The sequence below is a fragment of the Lithobates pipiens genome, unplaced genomic scaffold, assembly GCF_037356315.1.
Source record: "Lithobates pipiens isolate NorthernLeopardFrog02 unplaced genomic scaffold, aLitPip1_a1.2 Scaffold_1, whole genome shotgun sequence".
In the NCBI taxonomy this organism is placed as follows: Eukaryota; Metazoa; Chordata; class Amphibia; order Anura; family Ranidae; genus Lithobates; species Lithobates pipiens.
Genome location: NW_027507685.1, coordinates 157,655,517 through 157,674,280, shown reverse-complemented (window position 1 = coordinate 157,674,280; position 18,764 = coordinate 157,655,517). Strand labels below are relative to the sequence as shown.

General features: G+C 41.4%; 1 protein-coding gene across 3 annotated transcripts in view; it reads left to right on the top strand.

The window, feature by feature from the left end:
• The window catches only part of COL27A1 (collagen type XXVII alpha 1 chain), a 752,882-nt gene that overhangs the window by 172,645 nt on the left and 561,473 nt on the right, over positions 1-18,764 (top strand). For all 3 annotated transcript variants that reach the window (XM_077478787.1, XM_077478785.1, XM_077478786.1), the window contains exons 6-9: positions 114-167; positions 1,206-1,259; positions 8,724-8,768; positions 10,439-10,492. In XM_077478787.1, the coding sequence (XP_077334913.1) occupies positions 114-167; positions 1,206-1,259; positions 8,724-8,768; positions 10,439-10,492 (207 nt within the window). The remainder of the gene's footprint in view (positions 1-113; positions 168-1,205; positions 1,260-8,723; positions 8,769-10,438; positions 10,493-18,764) is intronic.

The following is an 18,764-nucleotide window of genomic DNA, read 5'->3' as shown; positions in this document are numbered from 1 at the left end:
AACTGTGATTACTGGGTGAAGAATTGACATCATCCCTCAAATGGCTAATCTCCTATTTCATCTTTTGCTGAATGATGTTTTTTTTTTTTTTTTTCTTTTTTTTTTTTTTCCAGGGTCAAAAGGGTGATCCTGGCATCTCTCCAGGAAAAGCTCCATATGGATTAAAGGTATCCTGATCAGTTTGTGTCTTTTATTTTCCGTTTAATCTTCACTTATAAGAAATGGTGTCCTCTTAATGCCAACCTAGGAAACTCCTACCACGTTTATACAAAAAAGAATCATAGCAATAATACTACTAAAATGTGTTATGAATTAAAAGAAATTAACTCCTTCTGCAGAATCTTTGTTTTGTCTGCCATTTTTTTTTTTACATGTTTTGTTGTCCAGGATTATAACATTTTAAAAGGGCCTCCCATTGTTTATGATGTAACTAAAGCCGGCCATAGACGGATTGCAACTTGGCCTGTTCAGCAGGAACCCGCTGAATTTTGATCCGTCTATGGGCAGGGCAGGTTGTACTGAAGTCGATCCATCGATCCAACAACCATACTGTCGGGTTTTATAACCCCCAGCTGTGATTAATTGTATTCTGCTGGTGGGAAAGGCTCCCCGCCGGCAGAACATAATAGCACTGCGGGAGGGACTCCTCTAGCAACACTGACTGTTTTTGATGGGGAAATCAAGCAGTTTTCTTTCTTTCAGCCTGTGGTTGATGGAAAGACAATTGCAGAATGTATGGCCTGCTTAAGCACACACAAAATCACAATGTTTAGTGGAGTATTTTGTTCATTACACCATGGAAATTGTTCAAGGCTTGAACCAGTTTTAAGAGATAACTTTTATACTGAACTGTTCTATTCCCCTACAAATCTTTAGTTGTAGATATTTCTTAAATCTGTCTTATGACACTCATCCATTGACATCTTAACAGTGCTGTCATTAGTTGATTTACGCAATGTTACTGGTTGGAAATAAATAGATGACATAAGTCTTATATTGGTAACAATGGACTGTGTTCTGCCAGTGACTTCCTGGGGGACTCCTAAAGCCAGCATGGAACAGGGCTTTTGACATAATCTATCACAATAAAGGCCTGGGGTTTATGACTGGCATAGCTTTAATAAAAAGCAGTCAAGGGTGACTGCTGAATCTGTCTCCTGATATATTGGCAGTCAGGAATGTACTCATTGTTCTTTTTTCTCCAGGGAGACCCTGGTTTGGCTGGTCTGACAGGCCTTCCTGGGCCTCTTGGTCGAAAGGTAAGTCTCCTACTCATATTGAAAATTGAAGATGGCAAAGGTGAGTTAACAGAATTTAAGTATAATAGTTAAGAGAGGCAATAGGGTGACCATGAGCATTCTAATTTCTCAATAAAGAACAGTGGGCAGTGATAGAGGGGGTTCTGCCTTCTCTGTAAGTTGTTTGACAAAGACCTGGTACTCATCAGGCGATGGCATGATTCTCTATCTCCAAAGAAAAGCGAGAGGCCAATAAATGATTGGTCGTGCAGATATTTTCTAGCATATCTAAAAATATTCTATAGGTAAAATAAGCACTTTGACTCTTAAAAACATGTATTATTGCACTGCTGTTAACATCTACATAGCCTAATTGTCCCAAATATTGCTTTAATGATATCAAAACACCTGGTAGATATAAAGTATCATATTTTAATCGTACAGTACAAGAAACATGCTGGTATCCATGGACCCTGGGTTATAGGCTACTACATTCAGGTAGTTCATCAAGCAAATATACTTTTTATTACATATAACTATCAGAAATAGATGATTATCTCCTGTAAGCCTTTTGTAATTCACTACCGGGGAAGGGGAAAGGGCAGTCCTGCTGTGTACGGTGCTGTCAGTGAACCATTTACAGCCACTTTCCAGAGGAGATGGCAGAGTGATGACCACCTCAGTGCATTGCTCCTTGTTAATTGTCCAGTCAAAAGCTGGAGGTAGATTGGTGACCAGGCTGCATTACTTAACTGAAAGCAAGGTCACAAACTTGACTTTACCATCTGGATGGCAAAATTGGATGAGCAGAATTTAAAAATATTTTGCCAGATAAAAACCGCTAAAGCATTCCAACTCTATATGTAGCCATTTGTCTGGAGTACAGCATTAAGCCCTATAAATACAAGCAGTGGTTTTAAGAGTTACTTTTGAGGGTTGTAATGTAAGGGTAGAACCCTTTAGTCCCTGTATATATAATTCAAACAGTTTTTTTTTTTTTCTTCTACCATTTAAAAAAAAAAAAGTTTTTTTTTTTTTTTAAAGATTATTGCTATGATGTCTCCATAGTAGGCCTAAACATAGCAGTCTCCCATCTACCCTGTTTCCCCGAAAATAAGACCTAGCGTGATTGTCGGTGGTGGCTGCAATATAAGCCCTACCCCACAAATAAGCCCTACCCTGTTTCCACGAAAATAAGCCCTACCCTGAAAATAAGACCTACAAGGACTTTAACTAGGGCTTATTTGGGGGGTAGGGCTTATATTGCAGCCATCACCGACAATCACGCTAGGTCTTATTTTCGGGGAAACAGGGTAGTACTCATGGCCTTTTTGTTGAGGTGCAGGAGGCTGGGGATCAGGTAGATCTCCCCAAATATTGGAAGATACTTATTTTTCCTCTTCGGAGGATCCTAACCGGGATGGAGTAGCCTCACAAGTCAGGTGTTTGTCTACGCCCTTACTTAACTCTTTTGTTGCCTGCAGCACAGGCTCTTGCTATATCTACCTCTAATAAGGTTCATTTGAACCTACCCCACCTGTGGATGTTTTTTTCCTATTCATGCATAGCTTTTGTATTCTGAATGGGAACATTTCTGTCTTTTGCAGTTCTTGCTGCAATTGGTGTACCTCAGTCCATTAACCCTTTAACGTCTGCTCCACTATTTTGGTGGAGCACATTTTAAGTCACGCTAATTCATTGAAAGATTTGGACTTCTAAGGGTTAAGGAACAGTTCGTGAGATACCTGGAATTCTGCCTGATCAGCAGGCCCGGCAATGGGCTGGTGTATCTGACACACTGTGTCTTACAGATGCTATGAAAGACTCTATCGTTTAAGCCTTATGGCTTATACTTGGACTAGTGCATTCTCGCAGAGTTCCGTGGCTGAAATATTGATCAGCTGAAGCACCATGTGAAAACTCTTAGCCCGTTTGTGTCCCTTCCTCGGGTACCGTTATTTAGACTGAATAAGTACATCCAAAAGGGGTAAAGCTCTCTTTACCTGTAAAAGGAGGTTCAAACATTTCTTCTTTAATCGTGCTGCCTCTCCTATGCCTGGGGCATCTGCCTTTAGGCAGTCTCGATGGTCTCAATCTTCAGGTTCAGGGGAAGTCTCCAAGGGCAGCACCAGGATCTTGGGGGCAGAAAGCCCATAAAGCAGAATGCTAAATCATTCTCACTCGTTTGGGTGAGGGGAAAGGTCCTGCAATTCTCAAAGTCTGTTTTATCAGAGGGTCCGGGGTTCGGGTCCCTGTTTGGGTGCTGCCTGTGGGGCCCTTGGGCTGTTGATGCTGCAGTCTTTATTCAAGAGTTTCCGTCTCCTCAGAGAATGTTCCTAAGGATCCAGAAAAAAGAGAGAAGTCTCTTTCTGGCTCTGGATCAGCTGTTATCCCAGTCAGTGATATCAGATGTTCCCTTCATGGAACAGGGGGTTTTGGCTCAAACCTTTTAAGGTTCTAGAACTAAACAAAGAGGTAAGATCTCGAAGATCTGAATGGGCACTTAAACATCCGATCCTTTCAAAAATTCGATCGGCTGTGTCCATCCTGCAGGGAGGGGAGTTGCATATCTCCATGTGCCAAAGTTTCCCGCTTACCAGAAATTTCCGCGGTTTGAAATATAAAATTATTCAGCTTAGCCACAGCACCACAAGTGTTCTGAAAGATTCTGGCACCTCCTTTAGCCAGGTTAAGGGCTCAAGGCATAACGGTCCTAGCCTGTTAGAAGATCTACTTTTAATAGATCATTCAGTCTCAGGTCTAAAACCAGAGTCTGATCTCAGCCGTAAATATCTGAAATCTCTAGGTTGGATTCTCAGCCTAGGAAGATTCTCCTTAAAACCATCAAGGAGATTACGGTACTCGGGGGCTGGTTATAGATACCTTGCAGAAGAAGATATTCTTACCCCAGACGAGAATCGGTTCTATTGTAGGACTAATTTAACTGATCAGAACAAAGGAAAATTCCTTCATTTGGCTGTGCAGGAGATTTTTTAGGGGAAATGGTGGCCTCCTTCAAGGCCGTCCCTTACACGCATTTTTACTCAGACTGCTTCAAGACACCATCCTGTCGGTCTGTAATAAAGGAGATTTAGGCCTTGTTTGTTTCCAATACACTTGGCTCCCAACATAGGTCAGAGCCTAAATTGGTGGTTGCTATCCAGCAAAAGGGAAAATCTTTATCCTGGAAGGTGTTAACAACAGATGCCAGCCTTCTAGGTTGGGGAGCAGCCCTGGAGGAAGATTCTGTCCAGGGGAGAGGGTCCAGGTTAGAGGACCTTGCCTATTAACTTTTTTTGGAAGTTTCAGGCAGTACATCTGGCTCTAGAATCTTGGCGGTCAGACTATGGGAATGTCCGGGCGGGATTCAGTCTGACAAGGCCACAGCGGTGGCTTAGAAATCGATCAACAGGGGAGGCAAGAGAAGTCGTGCAGCCCAAAAAGAGGTGAATAATGTTCTAGCTTTGGCAGAACACAACACTCCTTGCCTATTGGCAATTCAAATTTTTCAGGCGTACTACTTGAGACGCCAACAATTATTTCCGGGAGAATGATCTCTTCACCCTGACATCTTCCTAGCAATATGTCAGATTCTGGACATGGACCTATTCGCGCCCAGATTCATTAACAAGGTCGACAAGTTTGTCGAACAAGGGGTCCGCTAGCAGGCGGAACAGACGCGTTAGTCTTCCCAGGGGATCAGTTTTCACTGATCTATGCATTTCCTCCAGTTCTGCTACTTCCACGCCTTCTCCGCACGATTAAGCAGGAACAAAATGAGGTGATTCTGGTGGCCCCAGCGGGTCCCAGAAGATCTTAATTTACCAAGATCATAAAGATGGCAGTAGGAGTCCTTTATATTTCATCCTACCTTACGGACAACAAGTTTAACAGGTTTGACTGTTGAATCCCACTCTATAAAAGATCGTGGGTGATCTCCTTCAGTAGTGTCTACTTTGACTAATGCCTGGAAGCTGGAATCGCTTTAGAGTCTGGAAGGCATAGGTTTCTTGGTGTGGATCCGGGGGTTGGCACCCCTGGAAGTATGTCAATAGGCAGGATTCCTGATTCCTGCATATGGGATCTGAAATAAAGCTGGCCTTGCCTTCTATCAAGAGCCAGATCCAGGCCCTGTCGGTGTCTTTTCCTATGGCCTCTTGCTTCCCACTTTTGGTACATAGCTTATTCAGGGGGTAACACTGTTTATTCCCCCTATCAAGGCACCTCTAAATATTTGGGATTTAAAATTGGTCTTATTGGCTTTGCTGAATCAGCCGTTTGAACCTTACGAGAAATTCCCTTGGTTCTTTGACCAGAAAGATAATCTTTTCTGCTTGCCATTTCTTCTGCTAGAAGAGTATCGGAACTAGCGTCTCTGTCTTGTAAGAGCCATATTTCATCATGCATAAGGATGAGGGGGTTTTATGTCCTCATCCTGAATTCTTACCAAAAGTGGTAACAGGTTTCCATTTAAACCAAGATATAATATTTTTCCTTCTTTTTCCCCAGAGCCTTAATCTGGGGAAGAGAAAGCTCTACATTCTCTTGATGTAGTAAGAGCGATCAGAGTCTATTTAAGGGCGACCACTCAGGTTCGCAAAACACAGGTTTTGTTTGTACTGCCAGAGGGTCCAATATGTGGACAAGCAGCGTCGAGATCCACTATTTTCCAAATGGATTAGTCGGTGATTGTTCAAGCTTCAGCTTAAAGAAGAAAATTCTTCCTTCTCATATTAAGAGCACACCCATCCAGAGCGATTTGTGCCTCTTGGGTGGTGCATCATCAGGCCTCTATGGCTCAGATCTGTAAGGCCGCAACTTGGTCTTCAGTTCATACATTTATTCAATGTTATCAAATCGATATTAAAGGTCATGAGGGTATTGCCTTTGGGCACAGCATATGCTGCAGTATGAGTCCTCTGGTCTACTGTTTTTTGTTTTTGTTCTGTCTCCCCCCCTTCAGTTGCCATTGCTATGGGACATCCTACATAGTAATTACTATGTCTCTGTGTCCCCTGATGTAAGAAAAGAAAATAGGATTTTTAAAACGGCTTACCTGTAAAATCCTTTTCTTTGATGTACATCAGGGGGCACAGAGGTCCCTCCCTTCTTCTTATACACTTGTATTGCTTGGCTACAAAACTGAGGACTTCCAGTAATGGGAGGGGTCATATGGGGGAAGTACATGCCTTAGGGGCATGCCAGCGTCCAGCACCTGTTGGTCCGATATAACCCACATAGTAATTACTATGGCTTTGTGTCCCCTGATGTACATCAAAGAAAAGGATTTTACAGGTAAGCTGTTTTAAAAATCCTATTTATTTATTTTTTACTATGGAGCATAGGAAAGAAGTAAAGTACTATATTAGTGTGAATTTTGATAATCTCAGCTGGAGTTAGAAGCCAGGCTCATTGAAGGCTTAAGTTCTATTTCCTCGCAAACTGGCCTGGGCACTTTAAATAATAGGGTGCTCTGATAAGTAGATAGTGATCAGCGGCTGTAGCAGTGATTGTCCTCCCATTTCCAGAAGGTAGCAATGGGAGGAAGGTAAGTCAAAGCTGATAACCACTTCAGAAGGTCGCTGTTTCCATATCTGAACACGCTGGTATATAGGGTTCCTGGGGCAGCCTGCAGTAAAAAGGAACAGTTAAAGGTCTCTGATAAAACAGTGTGGGTTTCTTAATTCTTATCACAGGTGGTTCAATTTAAACTTTCCCTTGACTGAGGCTGGTTGAGTGTGCAGTCAGGCTCTGCCCACCTTCAAGCTTGTAAGTTCAGGTTGGAGGCATGGTAGGGAACGTTACACTGCACCGGGATATCAGAGAGGAATGCACATATTCGCCAGCACACCATGGATCATCGTGTACCACCTGAAACCTTTATTGAATGATCACATCACAGTGGACAAAATGCAGCGTTTTCGAGCCACAGGGGACCCTTTCATCAGGCATGACTGACGAAGGGGTCCTACGTGACTCTGAAATGTTGCACTTTGTCCACTGTGACGTGATCATTCTTCAGTAAAGGTTTTGGATGGTATACGATGATTCGCATTGTGCTGATTAATATGTGCATTGATCTGTGATGTCTCCGGGTTCAACTGGTTGTTGCTGCTGCATCCCCCACTCCTCTGCCTTATCCAAGAAAGTGTACGATGGGAATATCTTTAGGACAGGTTATCTAACCTCCTTATTCAGGTGTTCTTTGGCCAGCTAACTTAACCCTGCACTTCCCTCTGACAAGGGATTGTTACTCGCTCTAGCCAAAAACAGCTTATGCTGATGGGTAAAAATGTAAGATCGATATTTTGATGAAAATAAACATCTTTTCCAAATTTGCAGTGTAAACTGATTGGCACACTATTTTGTTTATAAGCATCAGGCTAAAGATTTCATGACATGCAAGGATTCTTTTTAATGATTTGTAGCAGTTTTTTATTTATTTCATAAATCTTTAAGAAAATTATGTGCCTAGCTCTGCAAAAAGAATATGCCAACCGTCACAGGATATCATTTAAAGTGTACCTGTCACTACAATTCACACTCGACATGAACCAATAGAGAGACATTTCGCATTCCCATGTGGCATTGATAGTTTGATTGAAAAGCACACTTTTTTTATCCCTTAAGTGTCCTAAAGTGTAGGCAGGGGATAACGCTAGTCTTGATATGTAGGTACCCCTGCCCAAACGGTGTATTAGGTCCAGTAACTCCCTTTAGACGACATTGCTGCTAGACTTTACAGCCTGGTCCAGGATTCCCCCCCCCCCCCCCCCCGACTGGACAATTCAGAAGCAGCACACTTTTATGGTCTTCACTCTGCCCTCTTGTACTGCAAGCATGTTAAAGTGATTGTAAAGGCTTGTTTTTTTTTTTTTCTTAAATAGCAAACATGTCATACTTAGCAAGTTTTGCACATCCTCTTCTGGGGTCCCCCGGGGCTCTCGCGGCTCCTCCCCGCATTAGATAGCCCCCTAGGAGAAGCGCTCTCTCTCGATGGGGTTACCTTGCAGGCGCGCTCCCGAGCCCAGCGTGTCCCCGCCGAGGAGAAAAAGGGGCTCAGCTAAGTGACACTGTGGGGCTGGGGGGGGGGGGGGCGGTGACTGCCAGGCGTTTTTACCTTAATGCATAGGATGTATTAAGGTTAAGACACAAAGGGTTTACAAACCCTTTAACTGTTAAGACTGACAGCACTGTGGAAACCATGAGAGAGCTGATTGGTCTTCCCTTTCCCAGTCTGGGTGTTGCTGGGCAGGGATTATATGAGGCTGAGGCATACTCAGGTGCATAAACTGGTCCTATGCAAAAATAGATTTTATATTAAGTTCATGAATAGGGATTGAGCACTTCTCTTGGATTTTATGTAAGGGGAAAATTATACTTTTATGTAGGTTTTCTGAATATTAACGTAAAAACAAAAAAAAAAATTCACTTTATTGCCTATTAATGCAATATTCCACTTTTTTTTTTTTTTTTTTTTTAAAGGGACAAAAGGGTCATCCCGGACCCCAAGGTCATCCTGGAGAACCGGTAAGATAATCTGACCCCTCTAAAAAGCCATGTTTATTGTCTGTGTGCTTTTATACATATGCCAAAAATAATTTGAGAATGAATGAAGTTACTATACAAATAAAGTTTATTAGCAGCTGGGGCATGCAAATCCTTGATTTTTGCATTATTGAATTTATTGTACAAATAATTCATTAACAAATCATTGTCTGTGAAATGATCATTTCGATTGCAACCATACACAAAGCAAGTTTCTAAGATAGCCAGTGTGTGCTGTGCTTCCCTTTATGGCATTTTCACATTCTTTTCTAATCTTGCCTGTCCTTCTAGCCCTCATCTTCCTTTGGTCTCTTGTCTCTGCCTGGTCTTCTCTGCCTTTTGGTTTCTGCTCAAGTCTCTGAATCTTTCTCTCTTTTTTCTCATTCCCTTCTTTTCTCTGTCACCTTCTTATCTTTCACTATACCCCCTTTTCTCTCAGTTTTTCTCTCTTATTCTCATTTCCTTTCTATCTTCCTTATTTCTCTTTGCTCTTTTCATTGTTCTCTTTCTTACATATTTTTTATTTTTCTGTCTCTCCTCCATTCTCTTTCTTCTTTCAGGTTTAACTTTTTCTGTCCCTTCTACTCCCTCTCCCGCTGCTGTTTCCATCTGTCTGTGTTCCTACCTCTCGCTGTCTTTTATCTTTTTTAGCTCTGTCATTCTTTCCTGTCTGTATCTGTGTTTTTTTTTTTTTGTCTCCCGGTAATACCGCCTCTGCAGGCTAAACAAAGTGGATGATTTTAAATCCCAGGCTACTGAGATTAAAACTCCTAGATCACATTATTTACAACTAAATTAAATAAACAGGCTGCTGAAAATGTCCATCTACCTTTTTCTTCATGTCTCCTCATCTTTGTGTGTGTCTCTCGCTCTCGCTCTTGCTCTCTCTCTCTTACCCCATCTGTGTCCCGCATTCCCTCACTCTTTCTGTTTCCCTCACTTTCTCTCTATCTCTCCGTTCTCCCTTTCACTCCCTCTCTATTCTCCCGCCTCCTCTCTCATCCTCTCTATCCCCATCGTTTTCTCTCTCCATTTTTCTCCCCTTCACCCACTTTCCCTCGCTCCCTCTTTCTGTCTTTCCCTCTCACTCATTATTAAAGCCGCTTCTTCATTTGCAGGAATCTTTCTGGCCTGTCCCTGGAGTCCTCTGAAAATGACAGCCAGAAATACTTTTACATTTATACAAAATAAATGTGTGTTTTAACATGACGTTAGTGGAAATCGCCAGCTCCCAATTTTTGTGCCTAATCCGCATATTAACCCCTACATTCCTACCAACCGTTGACAGGATTAATGTTCACACTATAACCTTCTTGTTCCTCGACCTTCCTCCCCCCTTCCTGCCTGTTTGGATAAGTTGGTCTGCACAGGGATGGAAATGAATAGTAAGGTTGTTTCAAGAGAGACCATTGACTCTTGAAAGCGTTTTGGCAGAGAGCAACTGCTTCAAACCATTCCATGTGTTATAGATAAAGATTTTGCTGACACCTTAAAGGAACTCCTCTTATTTTAGCATTTGTTTAGGGTGACCGATACAGATCTTGTTTCATGCCCTCTTGAGTTTGGATATTTGAATTCATTGCTAGCTGTAGCTAAGGGGGCACAGGAAACAGGAGTGAGGATTTAATGTGGTGCCTCTTCTTCTCTTGCAGGGAGAGCATGGACCGGATGGAAGCCCGGGGGCCAAAGGTTATCCTGGCAGGCAGGTGCAGTAAATCTTACCATGCTGCAGTGCAGGTTAAAACTCTGTGCAGCGAGTTTAAGGGCTAGACAACACCTTGCTCACCTGATAGTTACTTTAGGCATTTTTGCATTGCTGTTTGTATTGAATGAAAGGTATTTTATTATAAATGACTGGGTAATGCAAACAGAGAAGCGTTGCAGTATTGCACATCATGTTTCCAGTTATTCCCCCAACTGAATGGCTTTTAAAGAGCTGGCAGGCACAAATTACACACTGGTTTCCGTAAAAGAGCATTTAAAGGACCATTAACACTAAAGCAAAAATAAAATGTATACAAAAAAGTTACTTACAGAATTCCCAATTGTGTATGTAAAATATGTTAAATATTTGACATTTAGGTGGTGCTGCAGTTTATTGCAATATGTTGGCTGTTTTAGACTAAAGTTGGCATAAAGAAGAACTCTTGCCTAAGCGAAAACCTTTTTGTGGTTTTTCCTGACAGAGCTGTCTTGTCTAAGTATAACCTTTTAGCACTGTCTTCTCCATGTCTGAAGCTAGAAGGGTTGCTTATATGTAAATTGGACAACCTCCTGAATATCCAGCCAAAATAATTTTGTGTCTCTGCCATCCCTGCCCCAAAGCCCAACTCCAGCCAACGCTTTCTGGAAGGGCACTCATATTTTCATGGCAACTCCCTTCCCCACACACGTACCCAACCACCCCTCTTTAGAAGTTAAAGCTCTCAGCAGGTTTGTAAGTTATTAGGCATTTCATTTTGGAAAGCAGGATAGAGCTGTACCTATGCTCTGGCTTCATACTTGCAGGAAGTTCTGCAAACTCATGGTGTGATGGAGCCCGGTGTGTTTTTTTTTTTTTTTTTGGACCTGCAACCATAGAAACATATCTGGTCTGCTACTATAAGCTTAGTTTAGTAAACAGAAAGAGAACCAGTCAACAATGGCCATATGCAAGAGTGCAGCCTTGTCTGTAAGTAGTTGCTTGTATTTTTAGTTACTTGTATTCTCTCCCTGTCAGAGCAAACATTTCAGGCTGTAAAGTCGTTCTTTGCAGATAATGGAAAAACAAAGATGTCAGGATTCAAAGAGAAAAATTCTTTAATTTACGGCTTTGCCCTCCTATAGCAGCCAGTTTCTATAAGGACCTAACTGTCTGACATAGCTTCTTTAACAGGAAAACAAATCAAACTACACAATTTATAAACAGGCCAGAGCCCATTTCGTGGATTTATGAGGGCATTCTGACCTGACCACCCTCCTTAGTCTACGGGCAGCTGTTTGTCACCTAGTTCAGCAATATTCTCAGTTTTCCCTATAATCCAGTTCAACCTGAGTGAGTGTGTCTACAAATATCCCAACCCTGTACATTGCATCTCATTAAGATGCTCATCTATTATTATTATTATGTATTTAAAGAGGAAGTAAACCCTTTCAAACCACTTTGACCTACAGGTAAGCCTAGATTAAGGCTTACCTGTAGGTCCAAGCAATATCTCCTAAACCTATATGGTTTAGGAGATATTTGCCCGAAAATGGGCACCGCTGTCTACGGCGCATGCGCCCTAGACAGCGGCGCGCAGGCGCACTAAATGCGGCAAGTCCAAGAATGGATCTGCCTAATTTGTCGACTCCCGTGCGCATGCGCGGGAGTGACGTCATCGCGGCTTCGCCGAATGGCAGCGGCGGAGCTGCGAGACGCGACTCCCGTGCGCATGCGCGGGAGTGACGTCATCGCGGCTTCACCGCTGTCATTCGTCGGAGCTGCGAGACGCCACCAGCAAGATGGATGCGGCGGACTACAGGGGACAGCGGCGACTTCGCTGGCTCCTGTGTCAGGTAAGTGACACATAATGAGCTACTATGCGATGCATAGTAGTCCATTATGCTTTACCTTTGCAGGGAAAAAAAAGAGGAAGTAAACCCATTAGGGTTTACTTCCTCTTTAAGGTACCCATATAGCACCGTCAATTTACACATACATTGCACCCTACCCTCAAGGGGCCCACAATCCAAGGTCCCCAACTCGCATTCATATGCTAGGGCCAATTTTTGGACAGAAGCCAATTAACCTACCAGCATGTTTTTGGAGTGTGGGACAGAAGGTGAAAGCTCTCATACATGGGCAGAGATGGCAATACAACACCTGACAATATATATCTATATATACCACCTTTTCACTCTTTCCAAACCCCAAAAATATATATTGGCTTGGATTAAGCTTTTTTCGTTTTTTTATTACATATATTTTATTCAGAACAAAAAGTTACTTTTTCCCTTTTTTTTTTATTTTGTTATGTAAATTTATATAGAATACAGAAAGCAATAAGTACAATCTTTTCCAATCAGCAGGTGTAAAGAAGTTAGGTAACAGATTGCAAAAACTGTGCACATAATCGCATTGTAATGTCACCAAATGAATGATCAGTAACTCACATAATATAGAAGATTTCAATTGAGGCACTATAAAACTAAGATGATGTCACATAAGACGCTTCAACTCAGTGGGATAAATAGGGATAAACCGGTTTGGAGAGAGGCTAAGTTAAGGGATATTTCAAACAAGATGATCACCTGTTTTAAGTTACTAGGTATTTTCTGGAACTTTGAAAAACAATAAACTGCTGAAACCAGTTTATTGGGCTACACAGGCAGTGTGACTAAAAATTACCGCTGAAAAGGTGACACGAAGTGCTGGGCTATGATCCCTTAGTATTGAGAAACACGTTTTTAGTTGAGCCTAATGGCATGAATTTTGCATTTCTCCACAACAATGTGTGCTCTCAAAAAGATGGGGCCACTCAACTTGTGAGATCCTTGTATAGTTGTGCCACACAGCTGTCTTAAAGGTCCAAATGATTTTGTTATATCCATATCTGTTTTTGGCTGTGTTTTTAGTCCTTTGGACACTTTAGTACATTTTAAAGTCCTGATAAAGGGGGATTCTCTGGACCCAGATACACATTGGATGGATATCTGTTTACCATTCAAGCATAAAACAAAATCATTTGGATGCTCAAGATGGTTGTTTGGCTCTTCTTTATTAAAGACATGTCAAAATTAAATTTTGTCTCCTGTAATTTACTGTGGAGATTAACGTGTATTGCTTTAGACATGGCTCCCCAAACTTTGTGAAAGTCCAGTAAACAACGCTTCTCAGCCATACAGACTTTTATACAAGTTATCATTCCATAAATGCTAAAACCTCTTTTCATGATGGGGGGGAAAAAGGATAGATTCCTCCTGCAAAAGAAAAAACTGAAAAATTGCAGTTCCAGAGATGGTTTGGCAACATTGACCCTTTGCAAGTCTTGCTTTGCTAAAAAGTAATTTTTAGGAAAATTAGCAAATGGCACAAAATGTCTCATTTCCTAAAACTGCTGTTTTGTGTCTGCTGATGATCTAAGCCTGGTACGTGAAGAGCCAAGGCTGCAGTTGATAATGTCCTCACTGAGTCATTATCACAGGCTTTGCTTCCAGTGTCTTCAGCCTATCTGGTCTGCAAATACTGTGATGGATTGTGGTAGAGATGAAATAGCATGGCAAATATAGTCTTAGAACCTTAGTTCCTAAGTGTTTCTATTGGACATTTTGCAAGCTCCAGTCATTCAAATGAAAAAAAAAAAAAAAGAAGAGATTTCCAAGCTCAACTTACCGACTAGCCTGCGACCAATCGAATTGACCTGTCCAACACGGGTTTAGTTGCACACATTTGCAAATACACGCATAAGCCACAGATGCTCGGCAAGGTACCCCATTTTCTGTGGGCCTAAACTTTTTTCCCTATGCGTTGCCTTTCCAATGCTCCTTGCTGCGGTGACCAGTTACAGGTGGGGGCAGTAACCACTTGTTTGTATTAAAATGAAAAGCCCTAAAACTGAACTACAAACAGACATAAAATCTCCCATTAATGTAGTTATATATTCATAAAAAAATCATAAAATAGATTTTTTTAAATTCAGCTAGCATTGGTACCTGAATGTGTTTTGATATCAGTGCTGACAGTGAATATGACGATAGGAGGAGAAAGAGTGCTGACTGCATCAATAGTCTGCTGCTAATTGATTGTCCATGTGACTAAACTGTGCTGTTACTCCAGTAGATGTTGTGGACCTAGCTGTACTGTGCCCCAGGGCTGTTGGGATCACAAGGCTTGATCTGAAAATCATTTACCGGGTACAGCCCTAATTACAAAAAAAGTTGGGACTCTGTGTAAAATCCACATAAAAACAGAGTGCAATGATTTGCAAATCTTCTAAACCCATATTTTATTTACATTCCAAAATAGAAAACAAATGTTTAAACTGAAAAAATTTACCATTTTAAGGAAAAAAAAAAGGGGAGGGGGGTTTAACTTTGATATTGATGGCAGGAACAAGTCTCAAAAATGTTGGGACGGGGCCATGTTTACAATGGTTTAGCACCCCCTTTTTTAACAACAATCTGTAATGGTCTGGGAACTGAGGAGACCAGTTTATGGAGTTTTAGGAGAGGAATGTTGTCCCAATCTTGCCTGATATGTTTCTAACTACTCAACAGTCCTGAGTCGTCTTTGTCGTATTTTTATTTTTAAGATGCTACAAACATTTACAGGCCAGGCCAATTAAGCACCTGGACTCTTCTACTACAAGGACCATTCTGCCATAGATGCAGTATGCTTTCTAACGCTGTCCTAAAATATGCAAGGTCTTCACTGAGAAAACATGATCTGAATGGGAGCATATGCTACCTGGATATATCTTTCAGCCAGTGATGTTGCCTTTCCAGATGTGCAAGTTGGCCATTCCATGGTTGCCAAAAAGAATGTCAAATTATGATTTGTCTGACCACAGAACAGTTTTCCATTTGCAACAGACCGTTTTAAATGAGCTTTGACCCATAGAAGACAGCTGTGTTCCTGGATCATGTTCAGATATGGCTTCTTTGTATGATAGAGCTTTTACTTGCAGTTTTGGGTCACAGACTGTAATTTTTGGAAGTATTCCTAAACCCATACAGTGATGGCCATCACAGAATCGTGCTATGTTTTTATTGCAGTGCTGTGTGTGGGCAAGAAGATCACAGGCATCCAGTAGTGTGTTTTGTCATTGTCCCTTGCACACAGAGATTTTTTCGATGACATAATGAATCTTCTGAATCTTTTACGTTTATATTATGTACTGTAGATGATGATCTATTTAAAGTCTTTTCAATTTTACTTTGAGGAACATCATTCTGGACTAGTTTGACAATTTTTAGATGTAGCTTTTCACAGATTGACGAACCTTTGCTCATCTTTACCTCTGAGAAAATCAAACTCTCTAAGATGCTCTTTTTATACCCAGTCATGGTTCTGAACTGTTGCCAATTAACCTAATTAGCTGCAAAATGTTTTTCCAGCTCTTCCTTTTTAGTACCACTTATTTTGCCAGCTTTTGTTTGCCCTGCCCCAACTTTTGTGAGATGTGTTGCTGCCATCAAATTCTAAATGACCTTATTTTTTTCTTAAAATGTTATATTTTCTCAGTTTAAACATTTGATATAGAAAAGATGTAGCTGGATAGCCGCACTCCGAATTATTCAACTTTATTTCAAAAATGTAATTAAAATCATAACATCTAGGCTGGTAAACAGACTAACTGCACAGCCGCTGACATGTTTCACACCAAACACGGTGCTTAGTCATAGCTCATAGCTTTGTATTTAAACATTTGATATGTTTTCTATTGTGAAAAAATTATTTGGGTTTATGAGATTTGAAAATCATTGCATTCCGTCTTTATGTAGATTTTTTACAGCGTCCCAACTTTTTTGGAATTTGGGTTGTAAAAACTCTCTAGTATATTTATATCAGCTGTGTATCTCACTCCTTCTGCGGAATTCAGCTTTAAGCTGGCCATGTACATGCTCGGAGGAAATCATTTTGAAAAGTATAGGTGAAACTCCCAGTGTCCCCAAATAGTATGAAATGCCCATAGCATTGCCCGAGTGATGAGCACATAACCCCTGTGCGGGGCTGTGTAATTGTTCTTCACCTCCAAAGTAAATAAAAAAATGTCTAGATTTTACACTACCTTTGGAATTTTGTGCATAACTACGATAATACTAACTGCTTACAACCAGCTTTCAATCACAGAAGCAACCAAACGGATCTACGCAATTCACCTTTTGCAGTTATAGTTGATTTAACCACTTTCAGACCGGACCATTTTGCTGGTAAATGACCAGAGGTCTTTTTACACTTTGGCACTGCGCTGCTTTAACTGGTAATTGCGCGGTCATGCAATGTTGTACCCAAACAAAATTTGCGTCCTTTTCTTCCCACAAATAGAGCTTTCTTTTGATGGTATTTGATTGCCTCTGCGATTTTTATTTTTTGCGATATAAACGTAAAAAGACCGCAAATTTTGAAAAAAAATGATATTTTCTACTTTTTGTTATTAGAAAAATCCAATAAACTCAATTTTAGTCATACATTTAGGCCAAAATGTATTCAGCCACATGTCTTTGGTAAAAAAAAAGTCAATAATTGTATATTTATTGGTTTGCGCAAAAGTTGTCACATCTACAAACTAAGGTACGTTTTCTGGAATTTACGCAGCTTTTAGTTTACGACTGCCTATCTCATTTCTTGAGGTGCTAAAATGGCAGGGCAGTACAAAACCCCCCCAAATGACCCCATTTTGGAAAGTAGACCCCCTAAGGAAATTGATAAGAGGCATGTTGAGCCCATTGAATATTTTATTTTTTTGCCTCAAGCGATTGAATAATGACAAAAAAAAATTTTTTTTTTTTTTTTTACACAAAGTTGTCACTAAATGATATATTGCTCACACATGCTATGGGCGTATGTGAAATGACACCCCAAAATAAATTCTGCTGCTTCTCCTGAGTACGGGGATACCACATATGTGGGACTTTTTGGGAGCCTAGCCGCGTACGGGGCCCCGAAAACCAAGCACCGCCTTCAGGCTTTCTAAGGGCGTAAATATTTGACTTCACTCCTCACTACCTATTACAGTTTTGAAGGCCATAAAATGCCAAGATGGCACAAAACCCCCACAAATGACCCCATTTTAGAAAGTAGACACCCCAAGCTATTTGCTGAGAGGCATGTTGAGTTCATGGAATATTTTATATTTTGCCACAAGTTGCGGGAAAATTACAAACTTTTTTTTTTTTTTTTTTTTTTCACAAAGTTGTCACTAAATGATATATTGCTCACACATGCCATGGGCATATGTGAAATGACACCCCAAAATAAATTCTGCTGCTTCTCCTGAGTACGGGGATACCACATATGTGGGACTTTTTGGGAGCCTAGCCGCGTACGGGGCCCCGAAAACCAAGCACCGCCTTCAGGCTTTCTAAGGGCGTAAATATTTGACTTCACTCCTCACTACCTATTACAGTTTTGAAGGCCATAAAATGCCAAGATGGCACAAAACCCCCACAAATGACCCCATTTTAGAAAGTAGACACCCCAAGCTATTTGCTGAGAGGCATGTTGAGTCCATGGAATATTTTATATTTTGCCACAAGTTGCGGGAAAATTACAAACTTTTTTTTTTTTTTTTTTTTTCACAAAGTTGTCACTAAATGATATATTGCTCACGCATGCCATGGGCATATGTGAAATGACACCCCAAAATAAATTCTGCTGCTTCTCCTGAGTACGGGGATACCACATATGTGGGACTTTTTGGGAGCCTAGCCGCGTACGGGGCCCCGAAAACCAAGCACCGCCTTCAGGCTTTCTAAGGGCGTTACAGTTTTGAAGGCCATAAAATGCCAAGATGGCACAAACCCCCCCCAAATGACCCCATTTTGGAAAGTAGACACCCCTAAATTTAGGGGTACACTAGTGAGACTAGGTAATAAATGGCGGGTGCCCTGAAACTATAAAAAAATAACTAACCAACCAGCGTCACCTGTAACAGTTATATGGTGATCACTGGTGAAAGGGTTAACTAGGGGGCAATCAGGGGGCTTTATGCGGTAGTATATGGGGGTCCCTGGCGCTATAAAAAGCTGCGGCGAACCTAAATACCTACCTGCCTAACTAGCGTCACCTGTGACACTAATACAGCGATCAGAAAAACGATCGCTTATTAGGCTGGGTTCACACTGGAGCGATGCGGGAACGCCACGAATGCGCGGCGGGTTCCCGCATCGCATGCCTCCCGGCGGCAGTTCACACTGCCCTATGCGAACTGCTGGGAGTGTCAGTGAAATGTTACTGACACCCCCAGATCAGTTCGCATATCGCAGTGCGATCTGCAAACTCGGATCGCATGGTGT